The 12,707-nt window shown below is 38.9% G+C and overlaps 1 protein-coding gene across 5 annotated transcripts in view; it reads left to right on the top strand.

The window, feature by feature from the left end:
- KCNIP4 (potassium voltage-gated channel interacting protein 4) overlaps positions 1-12,707 on the top strand; it is a 1,175,184-nt gene that overhangs the window by 1,053,754 nt on the left and 108,723 nt on the right. For all 5 annotated transcript variants that reach the window (XM_059381719.1, XM_059381728.1, XM_059381710.1 and 2 more), the window contains one exon: positions 12,537-12,661. In XM_059381719.1, coding sequence (XP_059237702.1) covers positions 12,537-12,661 — 125 coding nt within the window. The remainder of the gene's footprint in view (positions 1-12,536; positions 12,662-12,707) is intronic.

Below are 12,707 nucleotides of genomic sequence, written 5' to 3'. Positions count from 1 at the left end.
GTCACAGAAATAAAAGACACAGCGTAGGGAACATAGTCAATGATATTGTAATAGCATTGTTATGGTGAGAGAAGGTAGCTACCCTTTTCAGGTGAGCACAGTGTAATGTAAAACCTTGTCAAATCACTGTGCTCTACCCCCTGAAACTAATGTAATACTGTGTGTTTACTATGCTCAAATTAAAAAATTAATAAAAATTAGTGGTGGGAGGGAGAGGATAGATTTGGAAGAAAGGGTGAAGACAAAACTGGACACATTGAGAAACAATTTGTAGTACAGAATGAAGATAGAAAGGGGACAAAGCGATTCTACCAAAAAGATAATGGTGGCATTAAAGCAAGATAAGGAGCAGAGAAGGTCATGAAAGTAAGTTAGGATGATAGTTTTACTTTAGATAAGTTGGCTTAAAGTGTCTGAAGGACACAAGCCATTCTTGAAACAAGCTTTTATTGTTAACTGGTATCTTTTTTTCCCAGATTACTTACACGATGAAATCTTTGCCTCACACATGGTTCTTCTACTGTTTTTTTTTTTTTATTATTGTTAATTTGCCCAGAGGGGTAGAATGAAAACTACTTCAGTTACAGAGAAATTTAGATAAACAAAATCCTTCTCTATTTTTTCTTTTACTAATAATTTTACGATTGGTCACTCATGCAGTTTCTAAAAGGAGTCATAAATAACTATTTTCCATTAGCATTGAGCTACGAAGTAGTATTTGGGCTAAACATGAATCCAGCCAATTCTGGTTTCTGCTGGTTTCCTTTAAAAACAGAAATGGGAGCCTAACATTTCAAGCAGACTCAATTTTACACTCCACGAGGTCTGTAAAATACAGAGCATTGCTACCTTATCTGCTTAGATTGCAGGATAAAGTTTAACTTTCGTACTTTCAAATTGCCTTCTTGCCAGGGCATGTAGAGCAGCAAGTGTGAGAGGCACAAGTTCTTTACAGAAACATTGGCCCATCTTTGTTCCCAAGCTTCTGGGGGCGGGAGGCGGGGGGGAGGAGAAGAAGAAGAAGAAGGAGAAGGAGAAAGAGAAGGAGAAGAAGAAGAAGAAGAAAAACAAAAAGATGGTTCTGGGGATAAGCAGGCAGAGAAACTTGTTCACCTTTCAGAAAAGATTTTGAGACTTTGGGTAGAAAAACAATTCCATGGTACATTGTAGTGTTTTCTGAATCTGCCTGAAGGTAGGCATATTATCCAGGGAGTGTTCCTGGAGGTAATACAATCACATTTAATTTATCTCAATGACAGTGCAAAAATCAATGACTACTTTAGGTGAGCAGATGTTGGAAGGGTCAGTAGCAAAATCATCATCATAATAGCAGAGAGCATGCAGGTAAAGGATGAACCATATGCTATGCAAAGCCTTTACATGCATTATTCCATTTATTCTGTGGTTATCATTCATTCAGTAAGAGATAGAATTACTTGTCTCTGTTGGCATTTACTCCCTTAGTGATATCATTAAATTTCAGGATCTTACATATGATTTATATGACGATAACTCTGCCATTTATATCTTTAGCCCAGATCATGATTCTCAACTCCAGACCCATATATACATCCGGTCAGCTGACAGCTCCACTTTAGACGTACAATTAGTGACTCTTCCACTAGAATTAAGGTCTATGCGAACAAAGATTTTGTTGTTGTTGTTGTTGTTGTTGTTCATTCTAGTGTCCACAGTGCCTTGAACAGTGCCTGGTTTGTAATAGGCACTCAATAAATAATTGAACGAATGAATGAATGAATGATGAACTGTCCCTAGTATCCAGAGCCATGGTAGACATTGATGGTAACAAGATAACTGAGATAGCTCTCTTGTCTCCAGATGTTCACATCATAGAAGAAATGACAGATATTCAATCAGGTCAATAATATATAGAGCAATCAGAGCAGAAAATAGACAACTATGCATGCTGGATGGAAGTCTGAGGAGACTTGTCTTCTGCAAAGCCCTGTCCTCAACTGAGAAAAGCCTCAAAGAGAATAAATGTAGAAGGAGATGGTGCAAACAAAAGGATTAAAGTTGACAATGCAGGCTTTTTTCAGAGAGTATCAAACTGTCCAAGATATGATGTCATACAGTGTGTGGGAGGAAATGATAGGCAGTAAAACCAGATTATTGTTTCAAATTCCATTCCAAAAAATGGTCCTTATTCCTTTGCCCACACCAAAGTAGAAGAGTATAAAAGACCTGTTTTAAATGCTTTTTAACCATTATTTCATTTCAAACTCTCAGCAAGCCTTTGCAGTAAGTCCTATTATTATCCCCCTTTATGGATGAAGAAACTGAAGCATAGAGAGATTAAGTTCCTTGCCCAAACTCACAGAGCTAAGGAGAGTCAGCAAATGGATTCAAACTCAAGAAGTATAATAACAGAACCCTCAACCCTAAAGATTCTAGAACAAAGCCTCACTAGTAAGTGTGCAATAGTTATTAATAATCATAATTGCTGCCCTTTATTAATCACTATATGTCAGCTTATAATTCAAACAATTTCTCAAAACAAGTTTAAGAAATTGTTATGAGTATTATTCCCAGTTATTAGATTTTAAAATTGAGGCTCAGGGAGGTCAAACACATCATCCAATAACAGAATTGAGAAACAGATCCAGGAGAAAAAAATTCGATTGGAACAACTGAATAATTTGCTAGAATGAGGGCTCCCAGACACTTCTCTTCTTACTGTTTAAGAGTGGCATCTGTTGTCACTATAATTAATACTAATATTACTACAAATAACAATAATATTATGATTGATCACTGTGTCCAAATCCTATGTACCTGCTCATTTTGTGTTCAGAGTCATTCTATATTATAATATCAGGTTGAATTTTATGCTCATCTTCATGGCATTGGACATCCAGCAGAACTAGGGCACAGAGTCATGCTAACTTATTCTAGTCACAGGTAAATGCCCAACTGACATTTATGCTAAGCAATCTGGTTTTCTCTGAAGCAAGAAACTAGCTGAAACCTACAAAAAATGTAACAAAACCTAGATTACTGCTCGGTTTTCCTGATGCTCTGTTTTTAATATAGACATGACAGGAATGCCTTGCTGACTCAGTTGGAGGAGCGTCTGACTCTTGTTCTTGGGGTCATGAGTTTGAGCCCCACACTGAGAGTAGAGATTACTTAAATAAATAAACTTTAAATATGGCCATCACAGGTAAATATTTTGTGCAGAATATTTACCTGCATCCCTGATATTAGCCCCCAAATATCCCCTGATATGACACCAAAAATGTGTCACATTTTTAGTCAAAAATTAACTCTTCTTAATTCCTTACATACTTGATTCCAGCTCTTTACTGTCTAAAGCAACACATAGACCAGCAACATCTTGTGAATCAAACATTAGACTTTATGTAAGTAAAATTTCTATCCATCTGGTTAATATTTGTTAATGAATGTTACCTAGGCTTATTGTGGTGATCATTGTGCAAAATATGCAAAAGTTGAATCTTTATGTCATATAGCTAAAACTAGTATAATGTTATATATCAGTTATATCTAAATAAATAAAGAATTGTACAACTTCCATATGTTTAATCTTTTACAATAGGCTTTAAATTAACATTTTAAAAATGCATCACCTGCATATTATCTTCCGAAACAAAGTAAAGAGAACAAAGCTTGTTCCTAATGACCCGGATCAAAAGTTGGCCATTGACTACTTTGTTATTATTATTTGCTATAAAATACTCATGTGCCTTTTCAACTTTATTTTCCTGCCTCCCTTCTCGGGCAATCAGCTGTCACTTCTAGACTTTAGAGTCAGTACATTGAGGTTTAGGTCATCACTCAGAGCTTCCTGTTTCTATGTCCTTTGTAAGTTACATTTATTCCAACCCTGATTCCCTCAACCATAAAAGCAGGGTGACAATATTTGCACGTAGGGTAATCATGAGGTTTATCTATAATAATGAAACTGAAAATAATTTTGTTTGTAACAAGGTGCCAATTGTCAAATGTTAGGTTTTATTACTGAGACTCATGGGCTTCTTTTAGTTTATAACCCTTCTTTCCCAGCCCCAACTGCTTCCAAAGTGGAGTGAGAAGCTTATTAAAATTGCGGGTAAACAGGGGGACACTCTGATTGAGATAGGACATTGTGACAGGCATTTGGCAAAGCATCATACTAGGAGCCAAGGAGAGCCTGGTCTGGGCCCAGATCCACTGCTGCTGTGTGCCATGGCCTTTGGCTTCCAACCGCTAGTGCGAAGGCTTTATATCTGAGTATAAATTTACAAGGTGAAGGGGCTGGATTCAAAGCCACATTCAATTCTAGGGTAACTCTCTTTTCTGTGTAGAGACCTTTTGCTAATAAATTCCTAATTCTTTGGTGGGTGTATGATTTCCAGATAAGTGGAACACCATCCTTCTTTCTCTTCTATGGTAGGCAGAACAACAGAATAGTTAATGATGTGACTCCTAGAACCAGAGTATGCAGAGTTCCTGGTCATACTGTGGGCCTGCTACTGTGTGACCATGGACAAACTACTTCATCTCTCTGAGCCAGCGTCTTCTGTAGAACATGATTTAGTGTCCATAGTGTGCTGATGGGGATTTTGTGCGTTAATAGAAATAAAGTGCTTACACAGCAAATGCTATAAAAAGTGATTTGTTATTATTATCTGATTTTAAAAGACAAACTAAAGAAAGTCTATCAAACTTGAGGAGAGACTCTTTTGTTAGGGCATTTTTAGTGTAGTGAGGTATCACGGCTATCTTTCTTTATCTTTCTTTGTTTAAAAATTTTTTTTCTTTGATTCTATTCCCTCTCAGCTGTTGACTTTCCTGACTAGAGTATCAATCTTTTGGGTCTATCTTGATAAGTAAGTTCAATCATAATCCTTGTCTCCTTCTTACCAAACCCCAGCATTTCTGTTGTAGATTTTCTCTCTGTGTATAATGACTTGTAATATAACATTTATGCTGCTCATTTATCAAAAAGCAGGTAAGAACCTACCAGCTATTAATTCATAGCTGGTAGGTTCTTATAGTAATAGCTATCATAAGGAGTCACACATGACTTGCTCTGGTAATAATACAGCTAACACTAATAACAAGCATTCCAATTAGGTGATTATATTATAAAATCTAAGCTTACTTGTAGAGTTATTCTTTATGTTTATAAGTAAGGTAGGGGCAATCCATTCATGAGTGCTAAGAGAGAGAACCTTCAGCAATCTTCCTCTGAGTAGTTACATTTTCTAAGTGATTGAATACAGTCATGAAATTGCAAAGTAATTCAAGTTCTCTTCGAATGGAAATTTCAATATCATTGCCAACAATCACCTCTAACAGAAGATGTTCAAAATAACTGGCCGTTTTCAAAATACGTTCCATTTTCCCATGTGATCTATGAATATTAAATAGGATACAGTACTAATTAATAAAGGGCCTTTTTGGTCCCAACATACTTTCAGGACCAAAACTGAAGACACACATATCTGATTAAGAAAAATCTGGCGATTCTAGCTATTTAGGGTGGTCTGGGTTGTGCTAGTCTCCTGCAGTGTTGTGGATGGGTTGATTGCTTTCTACCCGTGGGCTGTGCTTCATCAGCTTGGAGTTAATTGCTCGTGTACTCTCCATGTGCACCTGAAAATAGCTCCTGGTGGGTGGAGAGGTGAATGGCTGTGCACACAGCAAGAGTCAGAAGAGTTCCCAGGCCTTCGGATTCTTGAGATAAAGCGTTTAAAGTTGGCAAAGTTTAAACAGTTGCTTATAGTGCTTGTCCCAGGTTTGAACTCTCCACTGAGAGAAGTCAAATGACTGAACAGAAAATAGACAGGTTTGTGTCATTTCCCATCAACCCCACTGATCAGCGGTGCGAACTTAAGCAAATTCTTTAATCCTGAAAATCAACGTCCTCGACTGATTATAACGCCAGCCCCTCTAGGAACAGTGAGGGTTGGAGCCAAGGAAAGGAATGCTCTGAGTGTATGGCATTCTCTCAAAGCCTGTACAAGTTTTCAAAGCAGGAAGACAGAGAGGAAAGAAATTGCCTTGGTACCATGTACAATCGCTCTTGAAATCATCACCTGGACAGCTTGGTCTTTGTCCTGCTGGGTCAGATGTGAACATTAACCAAACATTAACCTCTTCTTATTCTAGACATTCTCATGAATAGTCTTCAATGTATATAGTCAAGAATCTTCCAGTGGTGTTTAGTGTAAATCTAAAACCTAGAGCAAAATTCATCAAACCATCCTCCAATACCTGCCACTGGACCAAGCTTCTAATATCAGGTGCAGCCTATTATTAGGAGGGAATCATCCTCATCACGATTTTATTGCCACACTGATAAAGTCACTATTAAGCCAATTTAATAAAGCATAAACATTAGGAATAAGGATACAAAGTGTATTTTTATAAATGAGATAAAGCAATATAAGTCAAGCTGGCTGAGTCTTTGGCTAGGCAAATCAATTTCAGCTCAAATAGAATTTTAAAGGCATAGTGTTTATGATATTTTATAATGAAAAATGGATATGCTATGTAAAGAAGGGTCATGCTGTATTGTGAAATAGAGCTGCTGTAGATACATCTATTATGTCTGGGAGGCTTATAGTAGGCATTCATTGATTTCATGTTTTCACTGAGCACATTTAGTGTCCCAAACTAGCACACTACTGTTGGACTGATGTAGTCAGTGGTCTGATCGGTCCTAGGTGGAAAGAGACAGCAAACTCTTCTCTGTGTACCCAGCCTGGGTTCTAAACCAAATTTCCAAGGGGAGGGACATTATTTATAAAGTGGTCTTATTTCAGCATCACAGGCCTTGTGTACAAACAGTTGCTTTAGGAAGGCAGACCTCACATTCATATTTGTTTAGAAAGCAAGATGTTCTGTAGTTATATTCTGGAGGGTATGATTTGACCTTGGATAGAGTCCTATTGGCATAATTATAAGTGGGGCTGTAATAAACTTCTGCTGTAGAAGAGAAGTTGTAAGAAAGAGGAGAAAGATGCCTATTTTTAAAACTCATTCTGTTGTTCTCAGGTGATTTGAACTCCAATTTCTAGCCCAAACTGTGTCATGGCCTGAGGGGACTATTTACTGAGCCGTAGGACAACCTCGGCCCTGAGAGAGTTAAATCTAAGAAACAAATAACAAAAAGAGACAGCTGGGAAGCTCAAGGGTGTCTAGGTTTGGGAATTAGTTGACTGATTAAAATTAAATCCGTTAGAAGATACATGAATTAAAATGCTATTTGTATTCAGCTTGTCTCAGGATGCAAAAGCGGCACTGAATTAGCAACTCAGCAAGATGCCGGCGGAGTTAACTCTTGGCAGAGGCCTGGGGATGATTCAGGTGGCCAGGGTCCCACCTGGTCCTGGTTTTAATCGTAGACACAGTTCTCGGTGCTAAAATGTATAAAAGCACACAGTCTTTTTGTTTTGTTTTTGTTTCCGTTTTTCCAGCTCTGAGATAGCATCCCTTTCACACCTTGTTCTATTTGTTTCTAAATCAGCACAGCATGCACTGCTACCACTGATGTCTCCCAGGCACACAGGCACGGTTCCCCTAAGGCACAGGGGTTCAGCGACAGCCTAAAATTTATTTTCCTCCTAGGATTTTGGAGATATATATATATATGACCATCTCTTAAAATAGCGTATTGACTGAGCTCTTACTCTTTGGTGTTAAAAAACCAGGGATCAAATCCCAGCTCTGTCCCTTGCTTGCTATGTGACCTTGAGTAGATTATTTAAATTCTGTGAGTCCCAGTTATTCCTTATAAAATAAGGGCAATAATAGGTTTCTCACAGCATTTTTGTCAGTATTAGAAAGAGATAATACCCAGCTACGCTTAGAGCAAAAGCTCTCTATACAGTGGTGATTTTTATTAACAATCTCATCAGAATGCTTAAAAAATTGGACTTTAGGGTGATGAAGACACCTGTGTGCCTCCTTACTAACTAGCCCTTTGACCTTGAACAAGTTACTTAGACTTCCCAAACCTCCATTTTCTCATCCCTAAAATGGGGATGAAAATCCCTCTCTCGAATTATGTTGTAAAGATTAAATGATAAAAGGGGCTTGCCCACTGTCCAAAGTTCACTGGCAAACTGTGGGCAACAAGACTCGCTTTTATGAGTGTTGTGTGTTATTTGAATATAGGTGGATGAATCTATTTACTAGGGCTACCATAACAAAATGCCACTGGCTAGATGGCTTGAACAGCTAATTATTTTCTCACAGTTCTGGAAGCCCCAAATGAAGATGGATTGGTTTCTATTGACCTTTCTCCCATTGGGTTATGATGGCTGCCTTCTTGCTATGCTTATACATGGCCTTTTCTCTCCGTGTGTGTATCCTTGGTGTCGCTCTCTCTTCTTATAAATATAACAGTTATATTGGATTAGGACAATTATATTGGATAACATCATTTAATATTAATGAACTCCTTAGAAGCTGTATACCGCCATACTGGAGGTTAGGCCCTCAACATACAAATTTTAAGGTGATACAATTCCACCCATAATAGTGCCGGAAGTCAGACTGCAGGAGATTAAGGAGGAAGCAGAAGATAGAAAATGGACCCAGTGGATCTAGTCAACTTTTCTGAGACATTTGAAAATGCAGAAAAGGAGAGGAGATTCAATATGTTATTTTTAACATTCTTATTTCTGTTGGTGTTGAGACAAAATGTGACAAAGTAGAGAGAACATAAGGCTTAGCATCAGAGACTTGGGTGTGGATCCCTGTCTCTGTCTTTCTCCTATGTGACATCTGGTCACTCCTATCTTCACCTCAATAAGACTGAGTATCACATGTGTAAAGAAAAAGACATTATACCTCATTGTGGAATTACTGTGAAGACTGGAATTATATCAGTAAGCACCTAGCCTATCTCCCAGCATATAGTAAAGGCTCAGTAAATGTTAAGCACTGTATTAAAATCCCCCCAGAGAGCACCTGGGTGGCTCAGTCAGTTATGCATCTGCCTTTGGCTGAGGTCATGCTCTCAGGGTCCTGGAATTGAGCCTCACACTCAGGTTCCCTGCTCAGGAGGAAGTCTGCTTCTCCCTCTGCCCCTCCCTCTCCCCATGCTCTCTCTCTCTCTCTCAAATAAATAAATACATCAACAATCTTTAAAATAAAATCCCCCTAAATGCATGCTCCTGAAAGGTGGCTGAGTCAACTCGTGAATTTCAAGTCCTATGCAGAATCATGCTGTGCTCTCCAGAGTTTGCCTCCAGGAATCAGTCTTGATTGGGTTAGGTGGTGTTGCTTTTTTTAATGTCTGCTGGTGATTGCTGATGATTTCAGGTTTTTAGAGCCTGTCAGCCTCCTAGAAATAGAAACAGCCCTTTGGCAGGTAGGAGTCATTAGGAAGTAAGATGTTAGTCAGCTGGGAAAACAAGAGTCCTCAGGTAGATGCTTCAAGTGTGGTGCTTTGAGTATTACTCATGATGCTCATCCCATCACACTCTTAATTCAATTACACTGACCCTCTGGCTCCGGGTCTTTTGTTTCAGTCTCAGCCTCAGCAAGTCTGTGACAGCTAGAAGAAGATAGTGTATTGGTGGTGTGGTTCAGAATGCTGTGTGGTTATAGAGGCCAAGGAGTGAATGTGCTGTTTTGTTTCTTTCCAGTGGAAGGGTCCAGTGGTATTATCTATTTACATCAGGTCTTTCCAGAGCGTTTATTTCTGCCTTAGCAACTACAATAACAGCACAGTCCAACCGGGTCTAGAGAAGGTTGTGCTATGATTGAAAGACTACTCAGAAAATCTGATTAAAATTTCCTCTGTTTTGCTTTTGCTGTGTTTCTCAGAACAAGGCATGGAGAACATGATTCCAAAGAAGGCATTTAAGGTCCACCAATGGTCCACAAACCTCAGTTTGAGAAATAATTTTCTAGAGGACAACTAAGGTTCAAGGGGTTCCAGGGCAATGGAAACTTTAGTAGCAACATCATTTGTTTACTGATTCATCCATCCATTCATTCATTCATACACCAAATAATTCTTTTTTAAATAAAGATTTTATTTATTTATTTATATGACAGAGAGAGAGATCATAAGTAGTCAGAAAGGAAGGCGGTGGGGGGGGAGCAGACTCCCTGCTGAGCAGAGAGCCTGATGTGGGGCTTGATCCCAGGACCTTGAGATCAGGACCTGAGCTGAAGGCAGAGGCTTAACCCACTTAGCCACCCAGGTGCCCCACACCAAATAATTCTTGAGTGACTGGGTTCCAGACTCTTTTAGGTCCAGAGGATATATATATATATATCAACAAGACTTTGCCAGTGTCTTCAAGGTACTCACAATGGAGAAGGCAGGCATGAACAGGTAAAAATGTTATGTTTTGCATACTTCATACTTCTGCACAATGGAGCAATCTGGAAAGGCTTCAGAGAGGAGGCAGTAATATTTAAATTAGGTCATAAGAGATATATACATTTCAACAGGTGGAAAAAAGAGGGAGGAATATCTTAAGCTGAGGGAATTATACTATAATCAACTCAAAAGAAACTTATGTGAAAATATTTTTCAAGAAAGCAGAGTCTTTTTATCTGGTATTATCTATTTACATCAGGTCTTTCCAGAGCGTTTATTTCTGCCTTAGCAACTACAATAACAGCACAGTCCAATTCATTGGATCAAGAGCAATTTTAGGGAACTCCTCCTTTGTAAGCTCAGGACTTATTGAGTACAATCAACCCATTCTACTCAAATGTTCCAGGGAATAAAGGAAAAAATTGAAGGAGCCCCATTTAGGCTTGTTTGATTTTCCCCATAAAGCCCAAGCAGAGGTCAATTTGTGAATGCGTAGCTGCCATTTCCCCAGCTATCCGTGGGCCTCTGCATCCTTCAGGTGCATATCTCGCTTACTTTCGCATCAATTTTATGCTTGTCAGCTCAAGTTTATTCTTGGCCTTCTCATCTTCTCATGTCCCTTTTATTATTCTTATCCATCCATCAATATCATGCAGTTTTCCATCTCGCTGTTCCAAAATAAACTATTATTATATGAAAAGTACAAAACAAATCTCTGCTTTTAACCTCGTCCCCATTTTGACCTTCCAAGCACAACCCTTCCAAGCACCTGTTTCATTGCCATTATTGGTCTTTTGTAAACTTGAAGGCAGTCATTAGGACACCCTGGATTAGGGTTCTGTAGAAACTTCTTAACTCCTGCTCTGTGAGAGCTCTGGCCCATCACTGCACTTAGTGGGACAGGGCAGGAAGCAGATACAGGTGTTAGTGAAAGGTAGCCCTGAGTATCAGAATGATGTGACTTTTGGCAACCATAACTGTATTTCCAACTGATACATGAGACATGGCATTGGTATGCTCTGGGTGCAGAGATGATGAGAAAAAGCACTTCTGAGACTCATGTATCTGAGTTAGAAATCTGCATCTAAAAGGAAGGAGTATAATGGAAATTAGCAAACCATGGCTTCAGGGCTGGGCCTGGATGCTTCTATTTCTGGCGAGTTCCCTAACCAAAATGTGGATTGGCTGATGGCAAGAAGAATTTCTTAGGCCTCCACTGGGCCCCAGCTTTTTTTTTTTTTTTTTTTTTGCAAAATAAAAGCTGAAATTAATAAAGGATGCTATACTTTGAGACCTGAGCAGCCAGATCCTAATACATTCCAACAAGGCCCCAGCTGCGCTTTATAGGACCCCAGAGCAAATACGTAGAGACTACCAGATGCGGGGAGAAATAGTTCCTTGGACAAACACCCTATGGGGTCAATTGGGTTAAACAAAGTTACACAGAATTGTTTGATGCAAATCCTCTGGAAACCTTTAATTTCTAGTTTTGGTCCCAAACTATGTTAGCATTTACAGCATTTCCCAAATTTATATGGATATCAAATTCTTTACACATAGAGCACATTTGAGAAATTAAAGTGTAAATATGACTCACAAAGGAAAGTACAATGTTTTAGAATTTATCTGTAGCTATAGACACTCTTGGCTGCAGAGTAGGTTCTAGCCAGAAATGTCCCCAGGCCCAGTCCATCCAGAGTGTCCCCGTGAAGACTGGGTTTATGCCAGTCAAATCAGCCACTGATTACTCACTTCAACACCTGACCTAGCTGCTTTATTTGTAGGCCCAGGCCAAATATTTGATTTCAGTGGACTCCTCAGAGAGTATTAGCAGAGTCCTACCTCCCAGTTGTGTGATACACAGGGTAGTACTAATTGTCATTAAACTGAGCTCCATTTTTCTAACTCATACTTGGTATATATATACCAATTCCAGGTTTTAAGGTTATTCATGATTTTGTGCACTCTTCAAACTGCATTATAAAAATGCTAATTTTGTAATATCTAGTGATTAGAGTTTGTGGGAGGAAAAGATTATGTGGAATTGTCTTCTCTTAGTTATGTAAACTCTTGGAAATGTAAAGACTACTTAAGGTGGTATCAGATTCCTTCCTCTGGAAAAATCACCAACATCCAGTAAACGTTTCATTGCTTTCCTGTTGTTGTGTATAAGCATCAGTGACCTGTGACTGCTCTTAAGCCTCTTTTTGGTTCTTCTCCACAGACAGCGTGGAAGATGAACTGGAGATGGCCACTGTCCGGCATCGGCCTGAGGCTCTGGAGCTTCTGGAAGCCCAGAGCAAATTTACCAAGAAGGAACTCCAGATTCTTTACAGAGGATTTAAGAATGTAAGAACTTCCTTTTTGACTTTACCTTCACCTTCACTTACCCTCA

The sequence above is a fragment of the Mustela nigripes genome, chromosome 1 (assembly GCF_022355385.1).
Source record: "Mustela nigripes isolate SB6536 chromosome 1, MUSNIG.SB6536, whole genome shotgun sequence".
NCBI classification, from domain to species: Eukaryota; Metazoa; Chordata; class Mammalia; order Carnivora; family Mustelidae; genus Mustela; species Mustela nigripes.
Note: the sequence above shows the minus strand (reverse complement) of the source record. Positions and strands in the feature narration are given on the sequence as shown.